The 20,821-nt window shown below is 43.4% G+C and overlaps 1 protein-coding gene across 1 annotated transcript in view; it reads left to right on the top strand.

The window, feature by feature from the left end:
- The first annotated feature begins 426 nt into the window (after positions 1-426).
- The window catches only part of ASTN1 (astrotactin 1), a 402,092-nt gene continuing 381,697 nt past the window's right edge, over positions 427-20,821 (top strand). Inside the window, exon 1 of the mRNA XM_004706713.3 lies at positions 427-720. Coding sequence (XP_004706770.1) covers positions 438-720 — 283 coding nt within the window. The 5' untranslated portion in view covers positions 427-437. The remainder of the gene's footprint in view (positions 721-20,821) is intronic.

The raw sequence follows: 20,821 nt of genomic DNA, 5'->3' as shown, positions 1-20,821 counted from the left end.
AAGGAAGGTTTTGCATTGCAAAGACTGATTGGGGGCAGGGGGTGCTGTTCAGGTAGTTAATAGACACAGCGTGCCTGCTCTCGCAGGAGGATGCAAAGGAGTGAGAAGCGGCAGCACCGGCGCCAGCTGGGGGCTGACCTGATTCCCTAGAATCCTCAGCTCCGGTCCTCTTTCCTCCCGACGTCCTTCCTTCCTCTTCTCCAGATAACCAGCTCCCGGAAACAAAGAACCCGGCTCTCTGGCCATCAGTGCTTAAGCCCAGCCTAGCGCGAGCGGCCGCGCAGCCCTGGGACCCGGCTCTCCCGGCTCCACGTCCCCTCCCCGCCTTCCCCCGCCTCCCGCGCTCGCTCCCTCGCTCAGCTCGCTTGCTCCCTCCCCGCTCGCTCGCTTCCTCCCCCACCATCGCGGCGCTGGGAGGAAGGCGGCCGGGGCTCAAGATGGCTTTAGCCCGGCTCTGTGCCCTGCTCGCCTGCTGCTGGGGGCCGGCGGCGGTGCTGGCCACGGCCGCGGGCGACGTGGATCCATCGAAGGAGCTGGAGTGCAAGCTCAAAAGCATCACCGTGTCGGCGCTGCCCTTCCTGCGCGAGAACGACCTGAGCATCATGCACAGCCCCTCGGCCTCCGAGCCCAAGCTCCTTTTCTCCGTGCGCAACGACTTCCCGGGAGAAATGGTCGTGGTGGACGACCTGGAGAACACGGAGCTGCCCTACTTCGTGCTGGGTGAGTCCCGGGGGAGGTCGAGGCGGCCAGAGGCGCTGGACCGGCGACCCCACCCCCACTCTGGCTCCCTCTACACAGCCGCACGCTGGCGACCTCCCCTCCCCCACCCCCACCTCCCTGGATCCGCCCCACTCCCAGCTCCACACCCACTTGCTGGGTAGCGCCTCGCCTCCAAGCACCTGATGTCTACCCACATCTAAAAGGGATGCTGGGCCCCCCGGCGTCTTAGCCCCACCCCCAATGGAACAGGTTGTCCTGGGTAGCTCTGATCCTTTTCTCAGCATAGACCTCCCAGAGCGCATCCCTACTCCACTTCTTGTCAACTACCACCTCTACTCCCTTCAGCCCTTCTCCTGTCCCCCTGGCCACATGCTCCTCAGCTTCCTGCTTCACACCCCTGGGCACACAGACCCACCCACACCATTTCGAGGGGCAGGGAAAACAGACATCCCTTGCCAGCCTGTGGGGCATGTGCAGGCCTGATCACACGGGCTGCCTCGCTGGACTTCATTAGTGGATCTGTCCCCAGGTGACTGCCACCCCTCTCCTGCTTCCATTCAGAGCACTCAAGTTGCCTTTCCCCCTGGTTTCCATCCTGGGAAGTCCCACCCGCGTGCTGAACTGTAACAAACATCCACCTCCACATCTCCCCGTGTCATCCCAGTGCCTTTGGTTGAAGCCATCTTCCTTCTGTGGTCTGTTCACATTCATATCTTCTTTGTTCCCAACTGGACCCCAGAGCAACGCAGGCAATTCCTTTGTCTCGAACAGGCTCCCGGGACTGGAGTCTCTGCTTTTGTATTAGTTTTTGCTGCACGGTTGCTACTTTTTAACCGCCACCCTGTCTCCCTGGGTGCCCCCATTTTCATCGTCTTAGGCCTCAAAACTCACTCTGGTTCTGGAGCCCTCCTGCCACCTCAAAGGCGTCGCTCCTGTTCACCACCCAGCTGCAAGGGCACCGGGGCCTGCCCTGGCACTTTGCAAAGCAACACAAGTTCATGTGACTTCAAAACCAAGCAACACGAAACAAAAAGAAACCTCTTCCTCCAAGTGAATCCCAACGCTTAGTGACCCTGCCTCTCACTTCATCTCCCTGTGCATCTCTCACCTGTCTCTCACTTCTGCATCTCCATGTGCATCTCTCACCTGCGAAGCACACCCACCATGCAACCTGTTTCTTCAGGGGCACTTCTCATGACTCTTTGCGCAGTAGACCGCTCAAAGATAACCATAAATAAGTCTGCAGGCCAGGGGGAAAGTGTCTAGGGGGTTCTTCCATCTGCGTAATGTCCTACCAGCTAGGGCACCCTTTGCAGGAACATGGTTCCCGATGGTCAGATGTAGGTTAGAGCCCGAAGTGAAATGCTAATACACCCTTCTTGTTATTTCTGCACAAATAATAGTTACACAGTGAAACCATTAGAACGTGGACAAATAACCCCCTACGCCCCAAACCCTAATGGAGAAGCAATTTCAAAAATTGCCTGGTCTTTTGAAAAGTTAGTTTCCAGTTCCTGTGGCGACACGCTCGGTGGAACCTGTTAAGTCCAGCCTGTGCTCTTCGATGGGGTTATTTATGTTTGCATTAATGAAAACACCAAAAACAAAGTAAGAAGTGGAGGCTGGCTGGGAACGAGACTGCTGGGGATAGGCTGCTCAGTCAAATGCAGAAACTGCTGGGTTATTCGGTAGATGTCAATTTCGGGTCTCAGTCACATTGAGGCGTAAGTACAATCTGTTCCCAGAGTATATAAGAATGGGTACACAAAACTGTGTTTGTAAAGAGCCTGTTTTGGCCTCGACGTGCCGTGGTTGCTTTGTGTGAAGAGGGTCATGTCTGTTGTAGTGTTTCAAAGAGAGGGTGTGCTTGCGCGCCTTCCAAATCCCACTTCCTTTTTGTGGATTCCCAAACCCGGGGCCTACAGCCGTGAGATACTGACTAGGATCCGACGCACACAGCAATAGCTCCGATAATAAAGAAAGGGTTTTCTGCACCTCTGTGCAAAGCTGCCCACAGCAGCGCCCTGCTGGAGTTGCTATAGTAACGTGCTGCAACTTGGCATTTACCCACAGCAGACATGCTCTCTCACTTCAAGGCCAGATACACTTACTTGTTGATAAATGAATTGATGGTGCTCTCCTCATCCCACAACAGGTAATGGGTACAGAGCCCATCCCGTCATGACTCAGTGTGGGTGGTGGAACAAAGCTTGACAGAAAGGCAGGGAAGTCCAAGTGTCATTGCTTTTGAATTTAATTCTTGTGACCCTGGATCCTGTCATTCTTGGTCAGTAGTAAGGGCTGTGTCTGAGCAGGGTTTCTCAAAGTGGATGACATTGCCCCCTTGGGGACGCTGGATTCATCCAGGTGGGCTGCGAAAGCAGATACCTACACTTTATCCTGTACCATGGGCTATATAGTACAACCTTTCTAATTGCTAGGAGGGCTCTGAATATTTCTCTGAAAAGGAGGTGGCAGGCCAAATGCTGTTGGGAATCTATGGTTTAAAACCTTCTTTTCTCTCTCTCTGGAAATGAGTTTGCGTTATCCATACCCCGGTGGAATTGGAATTAGCATCAGCAGTGCTGGGGATTTCACTTATTCAGCACTTTGAAACACTGGTGCCAGCACTGAGTCCTGACAACTGGACCCGACATGTGCCAGCATAGAACTGTGCTCCGCAAGGTTTCGATGACGGACTCCTTGGAGGGAGATTGGCAGGCTGTTTCTTTTGGTTGGCAACCGATTGCACTGCCTGCATGACCGAGGGAGGTTTAAAAATAAATCAAAGTTGTCCCCCCAACCCCCGCACCAGACATTCATTAGTCAGTTGAAACACAGTCTGTGGTACCCGCCAGAGCTGTAAGTACCTGTAGCTGATTGTGTGGTGGGGGTGTTAAGCAGTATAGGAATGTTGAGGAAGCAATATGCTTACATGCTAAGAGGAGATGCTGGAAAAGCATGACCAGGGACTTTAACCACAGTCAGATTGTGTTGCTCCCGGGAGTGGGGGAGTAGGTTTTCACTCCCCCTTTGCCTAGGTCAGGGTCTCCTTATTCTGACTGCAGTCAATGGCTCCCATCTCTTACCCATCTAACAGTCACATTGTACCTACCATCTCCCAAGCCTGTGGTGGCCTTTCAAGACCCTTGGAACTTCCCCCATGAGATTCCCCCGTGCCTAGAATGCTCTCCCTCACATCTCCTCTTAGCTGTGATCTGCTCTGCTTCTAAACCCTGTACATCTGTCACACCACCCCTCTCCAAGCCACCTGAGCCCACCCTGTGGGACAGAAAGCAAAGCACCTTCGAGTGAAACTAAAATTAAATGTGTCGGCATGCGCTCCGTGGTAGCAAATTTATTTGTATTTTTTGCTTTTGTTTTTCTCTTTGGAGATTTGCTCTGGCTGGGGAAGGGCAGAGACATGGGGCGTCGTGGAAAGAAGAAGAAAGGCCCAGTGGTTGGAGTGCCCATGAGCATGGCATGGCCATGGAGTGAGGCCCAGATCAGATGGGTAGAGGTGGTGCGAGAGGAGGGAACCATACCTGACTCCCAGGTATGGGGCCTGAGCCTCCATTTCACAGCGAAGGAGAGGCGGTGGGTGACTGGACAGGGAAAGCAGTGAGGAGCTGCTCCAAAAGCCCTGGCACACCATGGGTTGGATGGTTTCCCTTGGAGGACGAGCCCTGGAAAGGAAAGAGGGCCTTCTGCTCTCAGAGACAGAGTTTGCAAACTGGTGTGCATGCGCCGGATGCGACCTCCCATTGGCTCCCCAGAGTTATGAAATATTTGCTGCTGGAATATTCTCCATCGGTGCATGTCATCTCTACACTGCCCACCAGTATCCATTGTACTATAGTTGTACACACTTTAGGGACTTATCTGGCTACTTTAATCCAGGTAATCTGATTTTCAGGCCTTTTGTGAAACTCTCTAAATTATCAGCAAACCAGCTATACGATCATGTTTAATGCACTTAGAGACATAAATCTTGTAACCCTCGTACCCACGCACTGCCATCACACCCATTCCCCCTCGTTAACCACCTCAGTGAAATTTCCGAGGCTGTAAATCATTATTCGGGAACGGATAACCTCATCTTTCTCCCACAGAGTGGCTGGTGGCTTTGAGCAGTTGGCCTTGTAGTTAGCAGTTCAAAACTTATCTGTTGCGAGACTAGAATAAGTTTCTCAAACGTATCATTTATGTCTCCACTAATGTTTCTTCTCTTGATTTGCAAAACAGCAGTTTATCCCTGCTTTGAGGGCGTGTTTGCTTGTGAGGTGAGGGGCTAGCCTGAAGTGTGGCTTGCAGATTTTCTTTGCTCTGAATAGAACATCTTCGGTCTCATTACTACTTGGAGAGATGACCCACCTCAGCACTGGAGCTTTCACACGTGTGAAACTTGGGGAAGAAAGGTGTTGATCTTGTGCCTTACTGTGTCGCTTTAGCTGCCGTGGTTTTCGACTGGAGAGGGTGCTTCTGAAGAGAAATCAGTCAGTTTGCCGAGATGCAGTGAATTCCTTGGCTTGCCACTTATTTCAGCCGTGAAGAAGGAAAAATGAGGATAAGAGAGGTTAAATGATTTACTCAAGACAACCGAAAAGTGGACGAAGGGAGACGTCGGACAGGGCAAGATATGACAAAATACCCATTTATAAACTATCAAGGGCTCATGCGGGAGGGGGAGCGGGGAGGGAGGGGAAAAATGAGGACCTAATGTCGGGGGTTTAAATGGAGAGAAAATGTTTTGAGAAACGATGCACAAATGCGCTTTACACAATTGATGTGTGTATGGATTGGGATAACAGTTGTATGAGCCCCTAATAAAATGTTAAAAAAAAAAGGGACATGAAACAGCTAAAAAATAAATTAATTAATAAATTTAAAAATAATAATAATAAATGATTAAAAAAAACAAAAAACAATTGATGTATATGTATGGATTGTGATAAGAGTTGTTTGAGCCCCTAATAAAATGATTTTAAAAAAAGAAAGATTTCACAAACCTAAAAAAATAAATAAATAAACTTTCCTTAAAAAAAAAAGGATCACAGAGCTAGCAATTGGTGGATCCAGGACTTGAACTCTAGTTTGTGTGACATTTACTCTTTCTCTTAGCTGCTCTGTTATAGACCTGAACGTTCGTCAGTATCTCTTCTTTTTCCTAGTTGGATCAGAGAAGCCCAGGCGATGGATGGGACAGGGAAAGCACACTCAACTCAGTTGTGTTGTTGTTGTTGTTGTTGTTAGTTGCTGTCCTGGTAGCCCTGACTGATGGCGGACTTAGAGGTATGTATAGCAGAATGAAATGTTGCCTGGGTCCTGTGCCAAGACCTCCTGAATATTCTAGCTTATCAAATAATTCCTCATACACACCTTAATGCAGAAGAGCATAGCTTCCACCGAGAAATATTTACCTAAGTAAATCTTACCTAAGCAGAATTTGGCAACTCATACTTCATTCACAGCTTCCTGGTTTGGTCAGCCATCCTTCCACCCTCCTGCACTAGGTTATGGTTTGCTGTGTTCTGCCTCCCACGGTGATGATGAATGTGTACGGTACATGGGATGAAGATAACATGCCCAGGGCTCTTCTGAGGGGGTGGGGGTGAGGGGGTGGAGAGGCGCTAGAGAAACACAATTAGGAATCCCACAGAGAGCCTGCACCTTGAAATGGCACTGTCTAGAAGATGCCTTTGTTGTAACTTCTGCGTTGCAGGGCGCTGAGCTTTGCATGACGTCGCCTCGTGTTCAGAATCATCTGACAAAGCCCCTGGCTGGGGTTTCTAAAGGACTCCCTGAGCTTTGCCCTGGGATTCAAAGTGTCATTTTGAGAATCATTTTGTACTTAATAGCGAGCTTTAGCCTACCTGGAAGCAATTCATATATTCACAGGGCCATAAACTCTTTTCACTTATTTCTCCATGTTCCCATTGGTGAAGAAACTTTAAACATTTTCATTTCTCTTCCTCCGTTTCCTCTCTGCTACAATGAGCACCTACTTTAACCGTAAACAAATTTGCAGAGAGCAGCAGCCGGCTTCAAGGCATTCTAAGATAAGTGGTTGCAGGCTTAGGTCTTCAGAGTGGTTCTTTAACTCATACAGGTAGAATATACTCATTTATAGTATTGAAAGATTTATTATTTGCTGTTGCTCTACAGAAATGTAGATTTTGGCGTCAAAGGGAATTTTGAATGCAAGAGTGATGAGTTCTGCAACACTCAGTGTTCCTCCAGGTATACGGATATGGTTCCATTCAAGTCATTGAAGTTTTTGAAGAAAAAATAAAATACGAGCTTAATTTCCATATTTATCTTTGGAGGTGAGATGGAGGTCTTGTTTTTTAGTTTTGTTTCGATCGTGAATGTGTGTTTGAGCCCAGGTATAAAATGTATTTTCTTAGGAATGTAATTAACCCTACAAGGCTACTAGTTTCTCCGACGGAGGCCAGTGCACAAGAGCAGCAGTGGCACCCCTTCAGCAGGGACCTGACGAGGCTTGCTGTCTTCATTTTTGCTCAAAGAGCAAATGTATGCACACAGGTGGCAGGGAAAGCTCTATTTTGAGTAACTTAATCTTATAGGACAAATTAATATCTTTGGTAATTTTTTAATGTGCTACATTTGGCACCTATCACCATCTTTTGATACAAGTAAGAAATAGTATTTTAGTTTTATTAATTGCATATAATCCAAAGCTTTGAGAAACTACCAAAGTGCATCTATGGATCTCTAGATTCCGAAGGAACAAATTTTAAAACATTCAATTGTTGCCGATGGTAGTTTGAGTTGATATGGCTCCTTTTGTGAAGCAACTTGCTATTCTATTGCCAAGGTGACTGTTGTGGGCCTTATGACCCAGCAATTCCACTTTGAGATACTTATTACACCGGAATTCTTATACACATGAGCATCAGTAAAAAACCATCACTGCTGCATTTCCCTGTTTATACATGCACAGGTTTATTCCAGACACAGTGTGTTTGAACGTGTCTCTGTGATTGGCAGGTGTCCTGAATCTTGTTAGGTGGCTCCCCAAAAGAACTTCAAACCCAACAGTGGCTCCTCAGGGAATTTCCTGGGCTAGTTAAATTCAAGGCAGAGCAGTCCTCTCAGAAGGCTATGGCAATTGTTTGGGGGGAGTAATCTTCATAGATCCCCCTCCACCCACCCACCAAAGGACATAGGACCATCCCCAGGACTTATTACAAATAAGTTTTAAGAAGATTGAAAACAGCACTGGTTAGACAAAAAGTCCGGAAATTTGCGCCAACGATTTGTTTTTCTCCCCATCATGACAATGCACGTAGCAGGGGCTGTCATACAAAAATGTCCTCAGGAGGCCTTCCCTCCTTACAGCCCTGACCAGGCCCCTTCAGACTTATTTTGTTTTCACAGTACCAAGGCCATTTTAAGGGAACAGGATGGGCGGCCCTCGAAGATGCCCAAACGGTTGCTTGGCTGTGGTGTGAATGGGAGCCCAGAGTTCCTCGGGGACGGGCGGGAGACAGGGAGACACCACCTTGAGAAATGCAAAGACCCAGAGGGACAAGCTCCACATTGTGACGCTTTCTTTAATAAAGATTTCTGTGATTCTGCAGTCGTGCTTATTGATGAACTCGCGTGTACACATGAATATTTAGACCAGCTTGGCTGGTAAGAGCAGACCCAGGATGCAGCCCAAGGTTCCATTAGCAGGAGACTAAGAGTAGACAAGTGGTGCGGTCATCCTGACCATGAAAGCAAATGAGCCAAGATGGTTGCATCTCACAATGTGGTCCTAACTGAAGATCACTAGAAGTCTTGATGGATGCCGACGGACCCCTCTTTCTTCCTCAGAGGGGCTGCTGGGCGCAGCCCTCTGCCTCTGGTTAGCAGCTGAGTGATGAGCCAAAGGGGATGCAGATGTGGTAGCTTTTTTCAGGAAAATCCAGGAGACGACAAGCGAGGTGGAGAGAGAAACAAAGCATAAAGAACACCCTTCTGGTAGGAAGGGAAGGTGATGGGGAGAGGAAGAGGAATAGAGCAGACTTTAAAGGTTGTCAGTATTTGAATCTTGTCCCTTTTGTTTTAAACATACTTTACTGAGAGCAGTTTCGGGTTTCCAGGAAGATGACAAGAATGATGCAGAGAATCCGCTCCTACCTTGCATCCTGTCTCTCCAATTAGTAATGGTGTACAGTGGAATGGTACCTCTGTAACTGTGTCATGATTACAGACCTAGTGTTAGCACATTATGATCAGCACAAGCCTATATTTTATTCAGGATTCTTTAGTTTTCCGAAGATGCTCAGGTTTTGTCCCAGGATTCTATCCAGAGTAGTTTCTTATACAAATACGTACTCACTGGGTCTCCTTAGGCTCTGACATTTTCTCAGATTTTTCTTTTTTTGATGGTTTTGGCTATTTGAGGAGTACCGGTCAGGTATTTTGTATAATACACTTCAGTTGGGGTTATCCGATGTTTTTGTTTTGCTTAGAACTGAGGTTCAATGGGTCTATACAAGTCAAGTGTTCTTTTCCTGATCTCTTATCACAGATATGCATTACCAACATCTATAGGCTGTTGATGTTGACATCGATCACCCGACTTAAGTAGGTTTGCCAGGTCTCTCCACTGTAAAGTTACCTTTCCCTGCTGCGGTCTCTGGAAAGAAGTCATCGTATGTAGTGAATTATGATCTCCCTCCTTGAGGAGAGACTATCTATGTAAACTCTATTGAAGTCTTCTGCATGGAGAAATTTTCTCTTCTGACCAATTTAGTTATCTGCTCACTATTTTACTTATATCAGTATACACTAATGTCTTTTTATTTTATACGTTGAGTTATGATCCAATCACACTTTACCGATTTTTGTTTTTTGCTCAAATTATTTTAACTTTGGTCACTGGAACCTCTTCTAGTTGTCTCTGTGATGCTTTGCCATTTCTATTATGTGTAGATATGTCTTTCTGTTTCTTTCTATTTTTTTAGTACTTTTTTTCACCGTTACAGATGCACCAGGCTCATCCTATGTGTTTTTCCCCTAGTCCTAGAATAAGCTGTTTCTCCTAGAAGCTGTGATTACCTTTATTAGAGGAAGGTAGAAGTGAGGATGGCGAGACTTTGCCTCACATACTTTGGATCTGTGATGAGAAGAAACCAGTTCCTGGGAAAGAGAATCATGCCTGGTAAAGTAGAGGACAGAAAAGGAAGAAGGAGGGAAGGAAGGCTTCAGTAGGAAAAGGAAGACTCTTGATGAGATGGATTTGCAACGTGGCGGCAGCAATGGGCAGAACCATAACAACAGTTTGTGAGAAAGATGCAGGCAGTGTTTCTTTCTGTGGGTACCTCAGGTTTCTATGAGTTGGAACCGATGCTATACCTCCTAACTGCAAGAACATTAGAAGGCAAGATCTGCCTGACAGGTGTGCTTGTTGCTATTGGGTGGCAGTGTTTCTAGGCACTCCCTACTAACAGAGCAAGAAAATATTTACGGACACTAAGTACATATATATGCATACACATATATCTGCAAATATGTGTATCTACAACAGTGGGCTCTGTGCTGGGCTGCTAACCACAAGGTCAGTATGTTTCATCTCTTGTTATATGTTGAGCTGTTAACTGCAAGGTTGGTCAGCAGTTTGAAACTTCTCAGAAGGAGGAAGATGAAGGCTTTCTATTCCTGTAAAGATTTAGTCTTGAAAAACCCACAGAGGCAGTTCTTCTCTGTCCTAAGGGTCCTGTGTTAGCCCGGGTTGACTAGAGAAACAAATTCATAAATATGCATATGCGTATAGGAAAGAGCTTCATATAAAGAGTACTTGTACATTAAGAAAACATCCCAGCCCAGTCCAGATCAAGTCCATAAGTCTGATATTAGCCCATATGTCCAGTACCAGTCTGTAAATTCCTCTTCAGACTCATTCAAAACATGCAATGATGCTGAGTGCAAGAAGATCACAGGCCAGTGGGTGGAAGGTCTTGTGGATCCAGTGGTGGAAGCATCTTAGCACTGGCATGGGTCTCCACGTGGCTCCTCCAGCTCCAAGGCTCTGGCTGCCATCAGCATAGCTCCATGTGGCTTTTCAACAGTAATGTCTCGCAGGAAGTGAGTGTGTGTCCCGCCTCCAGTGAGCTATTTATCTCCTTAGCACCTCCAAATGAGATCATCAAGCTGCAACCTACTGACAGGCTAAACTCCACCCCTTCACTCTTAATGGTCTCAAATTGACAACAGAGTATGGAACTACCACTGGTCCCGATGAGCTGAAATGGACTCAATGGCAGTGAGGGTGGCTTTTGTATAGCTATATAAGGCACGTGGATTCATGCTGACATCTCCAGCTTAAATCCATCTTTTCTCTGGCTTATCTGTAAACTCTCCCTTCAACAGTGAGGAACCTGACCCCATCATCTGCCATCCATTTATTTGACTGTTCTGTTAGAGTATTCCAGGAGAACTTAAAAAAGTTATTGGGAAAAATAATTAAAACACAAAAAAATATAAATTTAAGCTCCATCAAGGTCAAGGCACTTATGAGTGATGATTCCAGTCCAGGCCTAAAGAACCGAGTGTCCTGGGATTTGGACAATGTCAATGAAGTGGACCAATATCATATATTTATACTAGTAACTGAACGTAGTTTAAGGTTAGGAGAAAAAAGAGTCAGTAGAAGCTAAATTAGGACAATGAAGTGGTTACCTAATGATTTCCCACCAACATTCTTGAAAAATTGCCTTTGTTTGCTGAGAGGAATGAGAAAGGACACCGTCGTGGTGGAAGACCCTCTAGTGACACTTTCTTGGCATTTTTTCCCTAAAATGTTGGCGACTTTTGTCCAAACATTCTCACAATATGCAGATGTTATCATCCATTCTCTGCATTTCCAGGAAGGTAATAAGCAAAATGCCTTGAGCATTCCACAAATCTGTTGCAGGAATGTTTTGCTATTGACCTGTGTGTTTTCCCTTTGAATAGACCACTTCCACCTTTCGGTAAGCATCTGCTTTGTGCATTGTGTTCAGAATCACACTGGTACAGCCACGTTCCATCTATTGCTACAACAATTTGAAAAAATGCTACAGGATCTGGATCTCACTTGCAGGCTCTGCTCTTGTCTGCAGTTAATAGGCGTGCAGCCCTTTTGGCAGCCAAGAAAAGGAAAGTTTGCTTATGTTTTATTGTTCAGTCAAAATTGTTCAAGGTGGATGTGTGATGTGGGCTATGGTTTCTGCTCTTAATCTTTGGTCCTCTTCAATTAGAGAGCAAACTGGATGAATTGTTTAGTTGCCAATTTCTGTAGATGGCGTGCTATTGTGGGCTTCATCTCCAACATCATCTTGTCTCCTACAGAGTTCTTTATTTATAAACTGTAGCTTTCTTTGGGGGCATTGCTCCTGGAGACTTTTTGTAAACTGTCCGTGGTCTCACCATTTTTCCAACCGAGTTTCTCTGTAAATTTGATGTCTTACTTAAATGTTATGTTGTTTTCATAGAGGCTTTTTTCAAACTAATGTCTTGTTCATCTCACTACCACACACTAGTTAGTTCCTGTTCAAACACGCTGTCCCAAGTTAGTATGAGTTTATTTGGTGCAAAAAGAAAAAGAAAAAGAAAAAGAAAGAGAGAAAGAGAAGAAGGAAATCCATGCAATTTGGTGTTTTCATAGTATACATTCTCCTTGAGCTCTTTAATATCCCTGTCTACATGTATAGCAGTATCAGAATCAGAATATTTAACCTAGATCCCCTTGGGGAGCAACTTTATTAATCACAATATACCCATATGGACAATTTTGTTTGCCTTTAGTCTAATAGATTCCATTCATTTTCAGAGTTACTAAGGTTAGCATGCTACTCCACCCTGCTCCTGTACTATGAAGTTGCTTTATACATTTACAATACAATTTGAGTATTTTGTCTTCTTCTATATTTGATCCCGGGATCCTCTGATCTCTTAAATGATTTTTATTAATATGGACACTTTAAGATTTTCTCTTTGTGTTACAAAGTTCTATGAGTTTTGATATATAGTGTTATGTATTTATCAAAACCCATGTGGTAAATATGTTTTATCTATAATTACACTTTCACATAGAATAATTTCTTTCTTAAAAAAAAATTCTTTGTCCTTCATGTATTCAGCACTTTCTTCTTCACCTATTTTGATCATCTCTATAGTTTTCTTCAGAAAGGCATTTCATTGAAGTCACACAGTATTTCGTTTTTTCCAGACTGACTCCTTTTACTTAGTTTTAAGCGCTTAGGTTTTATCCATTTCTTGGGCTCTCGTGGCTTGATAGTAAATTTCTTTTATTCATTCATCTAGGCACTGATTGTAGGACATCTTGGTTACCTCTAGTTTAGCCATTCTGTACAGCTGCTATAAGCATTTGCATTCAGGTTTGTGTACACTTTTCATTTATTGAAATCTCAAAGCAGATATTTGGGTTAATAATATTCCTTTATTCATGACCTATTTTGTAGGCTTATAAAAACCTCCTTCTTCTATTACTTCATTTATTTTCCTGCTTGAATTTTTAAAAATTCTTATTTCCCATACCTACCCATCTTTATATAGAGACAAATATTCTAACTTGGCTGATGTTTATGTTTTTTAAAAGTACACTATTATAAACGTCACCACCTGGTGGTGTAGTGATTATGTGTGGGGTTATGATCCACAAGGTTGGCAGTTCAAAACCGCCAGCAGCTCGGTGGGAGAAAGACTGGGCTTTCTACTCCCATAAATAGTCACAGTCTCAGAAACCCACAGGGGCTCCCCATGAGTCAGCATTGACTCGATGGCAGTGAGTTGGGGTTTTGTTTGTTTGCTTACATTATTGGGAAAAGAAATCCTGGTGGTATAATGGGTTGTGCACTGGGCTGCTAAACACAAAATCAGCAGTTCAAAATCACCAGCCTCTCCATGGGAGGTGGGTACGACATGTTCTCCTGTGAAGATTCACAGCCTTGGAAACCCTGTAAACTCTCTGCCATCGAGTCAATGCTGGCGCAGAGCGACCCCGCAGAGCGACTCCAAAGCCCAGCCTTTCTCCCAAGGTGCTGCGGATGCTTTCAAACTAAAGGCCCTTCAGACCACAGCCCAACACGTCACCGCTAGACCAGCAGAGCCCCTCGGAAACCCTACCGAGCTCGGGGCGCTAGTGGTTGGAATTGACTCGATGGCAGTGAGTTATTGTGAAAAGTGAGTCATTATTTTGTGTTCATGTAGTTCTACTTCAAGAGAACTTTGATGTTATGTGTGTAACTCTAATCCCCACTCTTTTCACTCAGCACTAAAACTTAAATGTATATCTAAATTACTATATGTAAATAAAACCTGAAACTGTCTAGTACTGCTTTCTGTGATAAAAATAATGTTTTATATCCACCTTGTATAGGTAGTCACTCTAGAGTATTTGGAATGTGACAAGGGCAGTGAAGGAATTGAATATTTTTTTTCATTTTAATTGATTTACCTTTAAATGACCTCATGTGGCTAGTTGCTCTTCTTCACCAACACTTGACATTATCCGGTTTTCTAATATTTATCGGTGCACTCAGTCTGGTCATTTGCTTTTCTTTAGGACCACTGTAAGGTGCTAGATCAGTGTTTCCCCAAATGGGCAGTATGCTCCCCTAGGGGGCGATGGAGTGATCCAGAGAGCTTTGCAAAAGCAGATACCTACTGGATTATAGTGCAATTTTTTTTTTAATTTGCAAAGGGGGTACTGCATAATTTTTTTCTCCTGAAAAGGAGGGAAGAGGGACTATAAGTTTGGGAACCTATATACTGGAGAGATCGTCTCTTTGATTGTTCAAGATGAGTTTCCAAACAAAACACCCCCCTACTATTATATTTGGTGTTTGCTAAGGTTATTTTGGTTTTGTAATTGAAAATTTTATTATTTACATTAAAATGTTTGGCAGATTTGAGCTTATTTTGGTGTGAAGTACGAGATGTAACATTATGCAGGTATGCTGTATAAAGAACTGACTTTAACTTGCCAGGTGACCACTCAGACGGTCCAGTGTCATTTATTAGCTAGTTGATGACACCCCTCTAATTTGAGATGACATCATGTACTAAATGTCTTAACATATTTGAGACTATTTCTGAATTTCTGTTCTGTCCTATTGTTGTATCTATCTGTTCTTGTGCTAATATTTTAAATTATTGTGCCAATGTGTTTTAATTATTAAAGCTTTATTACAAAAACAAACTCACTGCCACTGAGTTGATTTCAACTCATCGGGTCCCTACAGGACAGGATAGAACTGCTCCTGTGTGTTTCTGAGATTGTTAATTCTGTACAGGAGTAGAAAACCTCATTTTTCTGCAGTGGAGCTGCTGGTGGTCTGGAACTGCTGAAGTTGGTGTGAGCAGCCTATTGCTTACCACTGCGACACCAGAGATTTCCTATGTTTGAATATCTAATAGGGCTAGTATCCTTTATCGGTTTTCTTTCTTCTGACTTTTCCTAATCTTAAAAAAAGAAAAGAAAAGGAAAATCAACTTTTCCTTTGTCTAGTCTAATTCTTAAAACTGAGCTTGGTGGCATCGTGGCTACAGCACTTGACTACTAATAGGAAGGCTGTTGGTTCCAGTCCACCAGCTAATAGTAAATTAGTCTGCTTCTGTCAAGATTAAAGCCTAGCAACCCCTATGGGGCCTTCCACTCTGTCCCGCAGGGTCTCTGTGTCAGGATTGTTTCAGCAGCAACCGGGCAGGGGTTTTCGTTTGTGTGGTTTTAATTCTAAAGAGAAAAGCAAAAATGACAAAAACAGTGGCATTTTTGTTGAAGATCATGCTAAATTTTAAATTAGCTAAGGACACATTCAGATCTTCAGGATATTGAAGTTTTCTATTTAAAAATTTGATGTGCTTGCATTTGTACAAGTTTTCTTGTCTGCCTATTAATGTTTGAACAGTTTCCCCTCTTATAATTCATCCGTGTTTCTAGTTAGATTTACTGCTAGACTTTTTCTAGAACTTGTGCTTTTGCAAAACGAGTAGTCTCCTTCCCACACCTTGCCTCTATGTATTTTTAATGCTTACATTTTGTGTGCATGAAAGTTATTGATATCTCTGTGTTAATTTCCAATATCTACTACCAAACTGCATTCTATAATAGAGTTTCAATTGATTCTTGTGGATGTTTTAGACATGCAGACATAATATGTGTGTAGTGATAATGTTACTCCTCAAATTTTTTATCTTTATGTTTCTTTTCAAATTTTACTGGTTAGTAATGCCAATACAGTTCACATAAAATATGATAATGCACAATTGTGTCTTCCTAATTTTAGTGGCTTTTGGATTAAAAAGAATTATCACATTAAGGAAATATTGAATGTTTCCCTCTTATCAAAAATAAGTTGTTGATTTTTTAAATGCATCTTTTCAGCATCTGTGAAAAAATGATCTGATTTTTCTCCTTAGATTTATTAAAAGGATAAATGATATAATTATAGTTTCTAGAATTGAACAAGCCTTATTTTGTGGCGCAGTTTTCGTTTGGTCTTGATAGCTTGTTTATTTCTTATGTTGTTGGACTTTTCTTGTTATATTTATCACAGATATTTTGTATCATTATCCTTAAGTGGTCTTAGTCTGAGGTTTTCTTTGTGTGTGTGTGTGTGTGTGTGTGTGTGTGCACGTGCGCGCACGTGCGCCCACACGTGCGTTAGCTTAAGCCCTAGCATGTGCATGTGCATGTGCGTGTATAGGTACAATCTTTGTCAAGATATTTTATCACTGTTTTATGTATGTTATAAAAATAATTTTCAAGTTTTTTATTCTCTATTTGCTCAAGACCAATTTAAATAATTAGCACTGATATTATCTGCACAGTCTCTTACTTTAGCCACTGCAAAACGCAATATGGTGAATATCATAAATGAAGGAAGAACTGGTTACTTTAGCAACTTGAGAATGAGTACCTAAACCTGCCAAAGGTAATGATTAAAATTGAGATTCAAAGGAGGGTGGGATTCAGCACGACAATGGGGAGTTCTGGGCTTGGGGAAGACATTCTGAAGCACAGTCTAAGGGAGGCCTAAGCAGACAACATAAAGGCCATGATGACTGAAGGGTTGTGCAATTAAAGACTTTCAGTGTCATCTTTGGTACCCATGCCAAAGGCTGGCAATCTTTAAATAAACTGGCACTGGACTAAGCCATAAAACCTAACAGCACCGGGTGGGGTGGCTGCAGTGGTGTTAGTGAGTGAAGAGGAGTCAATGTCAAGGAATCCAGAAAGAAAAAGAATGTTTGGAAACTGACAGTGGTAGCAATTGTACAATTCTGCTTGACATGATTGAACTATGGAATGATATGATATATGTATTAACTCCCAATTAATAATAATCTTTAAATCATTTGGAGCTCTGACAGATATTATAACAATCCAGAATTCAATTAGATCAACTATAATTGTGCAATTGCTGCTACCATCATTTTCAAAACTTTTTCTTTCTTCTTGAATCTTTGATATCAGCTCCTCTTTATCCCCTATTTTTCCCATCCAGTCCCCAAGAACCCTTATTACTATATATAAATATAAATATATATATTTGCCCTACCTTACACTACCCAATGCATCTTTTCACCAACAATTTTGTTATTCATTGCCCTTGAGTGGGATTATACAGTCATTATTGTTATCAGTTTCCACCCACCCCCCACCCCCCAGTCCCTCCCTCTTCCTGTACTTTCAGGGACTCATTACTTTTTCTGAGGGGTTTATCTATCTTGGATTTCATGTGCTTCAAGTGGGCCATGGCGTGGGCCGGGTGCGCAGGGGAGCCCGCAGATTTCATGTGTCAAACGACCTTAATTATACAAATGAACATACACAGGTCTCACAAGATCAATGAGGCGAAACTGAGACCATAATAGTAGGGAGAGGAAATATTAAAGAACTAGAGGGCATTTATGTGTTTTATTAGTGCTATCCTGTACCCTGGATATATCATCCCTTCCATGTGGCCCTTCTGTGAGGGGCTGTCCAATTAATTGTCTTAGTTGGGTTTTGGGTCTTCGGTGTCTATGTTTCTTCATGTCAATCAGATTGCATGTTTTTGAATTTTTGATACCCGTTCCAACCGACACCTCATGATCACACAGGCTGGTGTGTTTCTTCCATGTGGGCTTTGTGGCTTCTGTGCTAGATGGCCGTTTATTTTATCTTCAAACCTTTAAGATCCCAGACGCTATATCTTTTGCTAGCTGGGCACCATCAGCTTTCTTCACCACATTTGCTCATACACACATTTGTCTTCAGTGCTCCTGTCAGGAAGGTGAGTATCATGTAATGCCATATTATTAGAACTGAGGTAAGATTTTAAGTAGAGGCCTAAAGTCCATCTGCTTCCTTATTGTATTTACATATATGTATATGTAGGCAAATACACCTATATTTATATATATATATACATATATATATTTATACATATATATCTATACTTTCTTATTCTTTCCTCTTTCTTCCTGCCCCACTATCATGTTTACCCATCATTCACCTCTCAGTCATTCCTTTCAGGTACATTTCAACTGCTCAAGCATGACCAGGAATGCTACACCCGCCTTACTGTAAATTTTTGATTCCTTGCTATTCCCCTGTCCCTGTTGTTATTTGTTCATTGCTCCCCTCCCCACTCCTCCTCCTCCCCCATGTTCCCCAGAACCATCTGTCAAGTTGCTGTCTCCTTGGGATTGCTTATCCCGCCTATCTTATATAGATAGACACCAAGAGAAGGAAAAAAGGGAGAGAGAGAGACACCATAAAAACAGTTCCAAGTCTAACTGTTGTCCTGGCCCAGAGTAGATGACTATCCCTCTTTCAGGGATCCATAACCCAGGACCCACCTGCCTAATAGCCCTTAAACCCTGTTAGACATCAGTGTTTGTGTCCAAGGGACGCACCTTCTACAAGACCCCATGCAGTCATAGATGGAGCTGTCTAGTGCCCCACCCACACCCCATTACACCTGAGAAGAGTAAGGTAAAACAAGGATATTTCCGAGATGGGTGGTACAGTTTGGCGGGGAAAGCTCCACTATATACACTTGCTTAGAGGTTCAGGGTGCTTCCACCTTGTGGCTCTGCCATCTCTCAGGCCTACTGAAAACATCTTCTCTTGCCTCTCGCAAACAGGGTCGTGTGTGTTTGAGTCCTCTAGCAGAGGAAGGGCAGAAGTCCAGGGTCACAAAAGTTGCACACATCCGTCCCATTCCCTTGGTGCTCTGGAGAAATTTATTGCATGGCTTATATCCCAGCGGATGATGTGCCAAATGAAGTCTTAGCTGGGTGGTCATATTAAATTCAAGAGAGGAAGGAAGGTAACAGAAAGAAGGAAAGAAGGAAGAACAAATGCGGTCTATGCCACAGACCTCACAAACAAACAAATAAACAAACTCATTGCCATTGAGCTGATGTCAACTCATAGGCGACCCTGTAGAAGGCAGCGTAGAACTGCCTCTATGCGTTTCCCAAACTGTAACTGCCCCTCCCGTCCTACTCTAGAGTAGAGTCCTAGATGGTTTTGAACTGCTGACTTTGAGGTTTGCAGACCGATGCATAACCACCATGCCACCAGGGCTCCTGCCACAGACCTAGATATCAGCAAACATGTTAAGAACCATTCTTCCAGAGCATAAATAAGATAGACACAACCCTGTCTTCCCAGAACCCAGAGTGCCTTTGCTGGAACATTGCCACATAGTTTTTGCCACCAGCCTTTATTCTATAACTTCTTTTTCTCTCTCCTCGTCTCTTTTCTAGATTCTCTCCTTCAGTATATAAATATACTTAAGTTCCTTCATATATGTGTGTGTGTGTGTGTTCACTTATTTATGTACTCTTTTGGTAAACACCTATAGGTTTCTTATTCTTCACAACAGTAGGGGCATTCCTGAGGTCATCGTTGACACCCTAATATTAAGTCCAAACTTGTGAGACAAGAAGAGCTGATCTTGTCCCCAGCACAATAATTTAAAACCCATTTGAGAGCCATAAATATATTTTTACCAAAAAATGAAATGACCATTCACTGAATAATATTCTTTACACATTTTTATAGATGAAACTCTGATCGGTTTATTTTCATTTCCAATCTTCCTGCAGAGCCCATGCATACACTGAAAAGCTGTGTGTGGCTTGAAAGCCGCAGTGCCAGCCTGTTCTACAGCCAGGTCATTCCACATTCTTCTAGGGAGCATCTTCATATTCTTTTTCTTGAATAGCCAGATAGTACATTAAGAAAGATTTTTTCAGACCATACTGTCTTGGTCATGACTATCCTGCTCTGGCCTTGTAATGCAAAGACACCTATAGACACTATGCAAATGTATGTAAATGAATGTATGTGGGTGTGTTTCAAGGAAACTTCATGGACAGAAAAATAGACAATCAGGCCTCGGGCTATCGTTTGCCAGCTCTAGATGTAGATAATATATCCACCTTCTGTTTCCTACATCCTTGCTTCCCATAACTCTGCTGATCTTTAAATTCCGTTTGACTCCTCCACAACCCCAGGGACAATGCTGTTCTGTCACAGGCCTGCGATGAAGCGAAATGGACTCAAGGGCACTTACTCACAATAACTGTGCCTATCGATTCTCACCCCTGGTCATTCTCCAGCTCTCCTACTGGTCAATTCCTTCTAGCTCTCGTGTGCTCTCTCTTTAATTCTGCCAGGTAGTTGAAGGTTGGAGTGTCACCATTTCTTTTTTTTTTTATTTCTGAGCATTTCTGGGTTTCACCATTAGCTTTCTTTTTTTTCAAGTAGAAAGAAAAAAATTTTTAATCGTTTTATTAGGGGCTCATATAACTCTTATCACAATCCATCCATACATACATCAATTGTGTAAAGCGCATCCATACATTCATTGCCCTCATCATTCTCAAAATTCCCTCTTCACTTAAGCCCCCGGTATTTGGTCCTCATTTTTCCCCTCCCTCCCCGCTCCCCACTCCCTCATGAGCCCTTGATAATTTATAAATTATTATTTTGTCATAACAATTCTTGCCCTGTCCGACATCTCCCTTCACCCACTTTTCTGTTGTCCGTCCCTCAGGGAGGAGGTAACATGTAGATCCTTGTAAT

The sequence above is a fragment of the Echinops telfairi genome, unplaced genomic scaffold (assembly GCF_000313985.2).
Source record: "Echinops telfairi isolate 266 unplaced genomic scaffold, ASM31398v2 ScPeMD7_7424;HRSCAF=8462, whole genome shotgun sequence".
Taxonomy (NCBI): Eukaryota; Metazoa; Chordata; class Mammalia; order Afrosoricida; family Tenrecidae; genus Echinops; species Echinops telfairi.
Note: the sequence above shows the minus strand (reverse complement) of the source record. Positions and strands in the feature narration are given on the sequence as shown.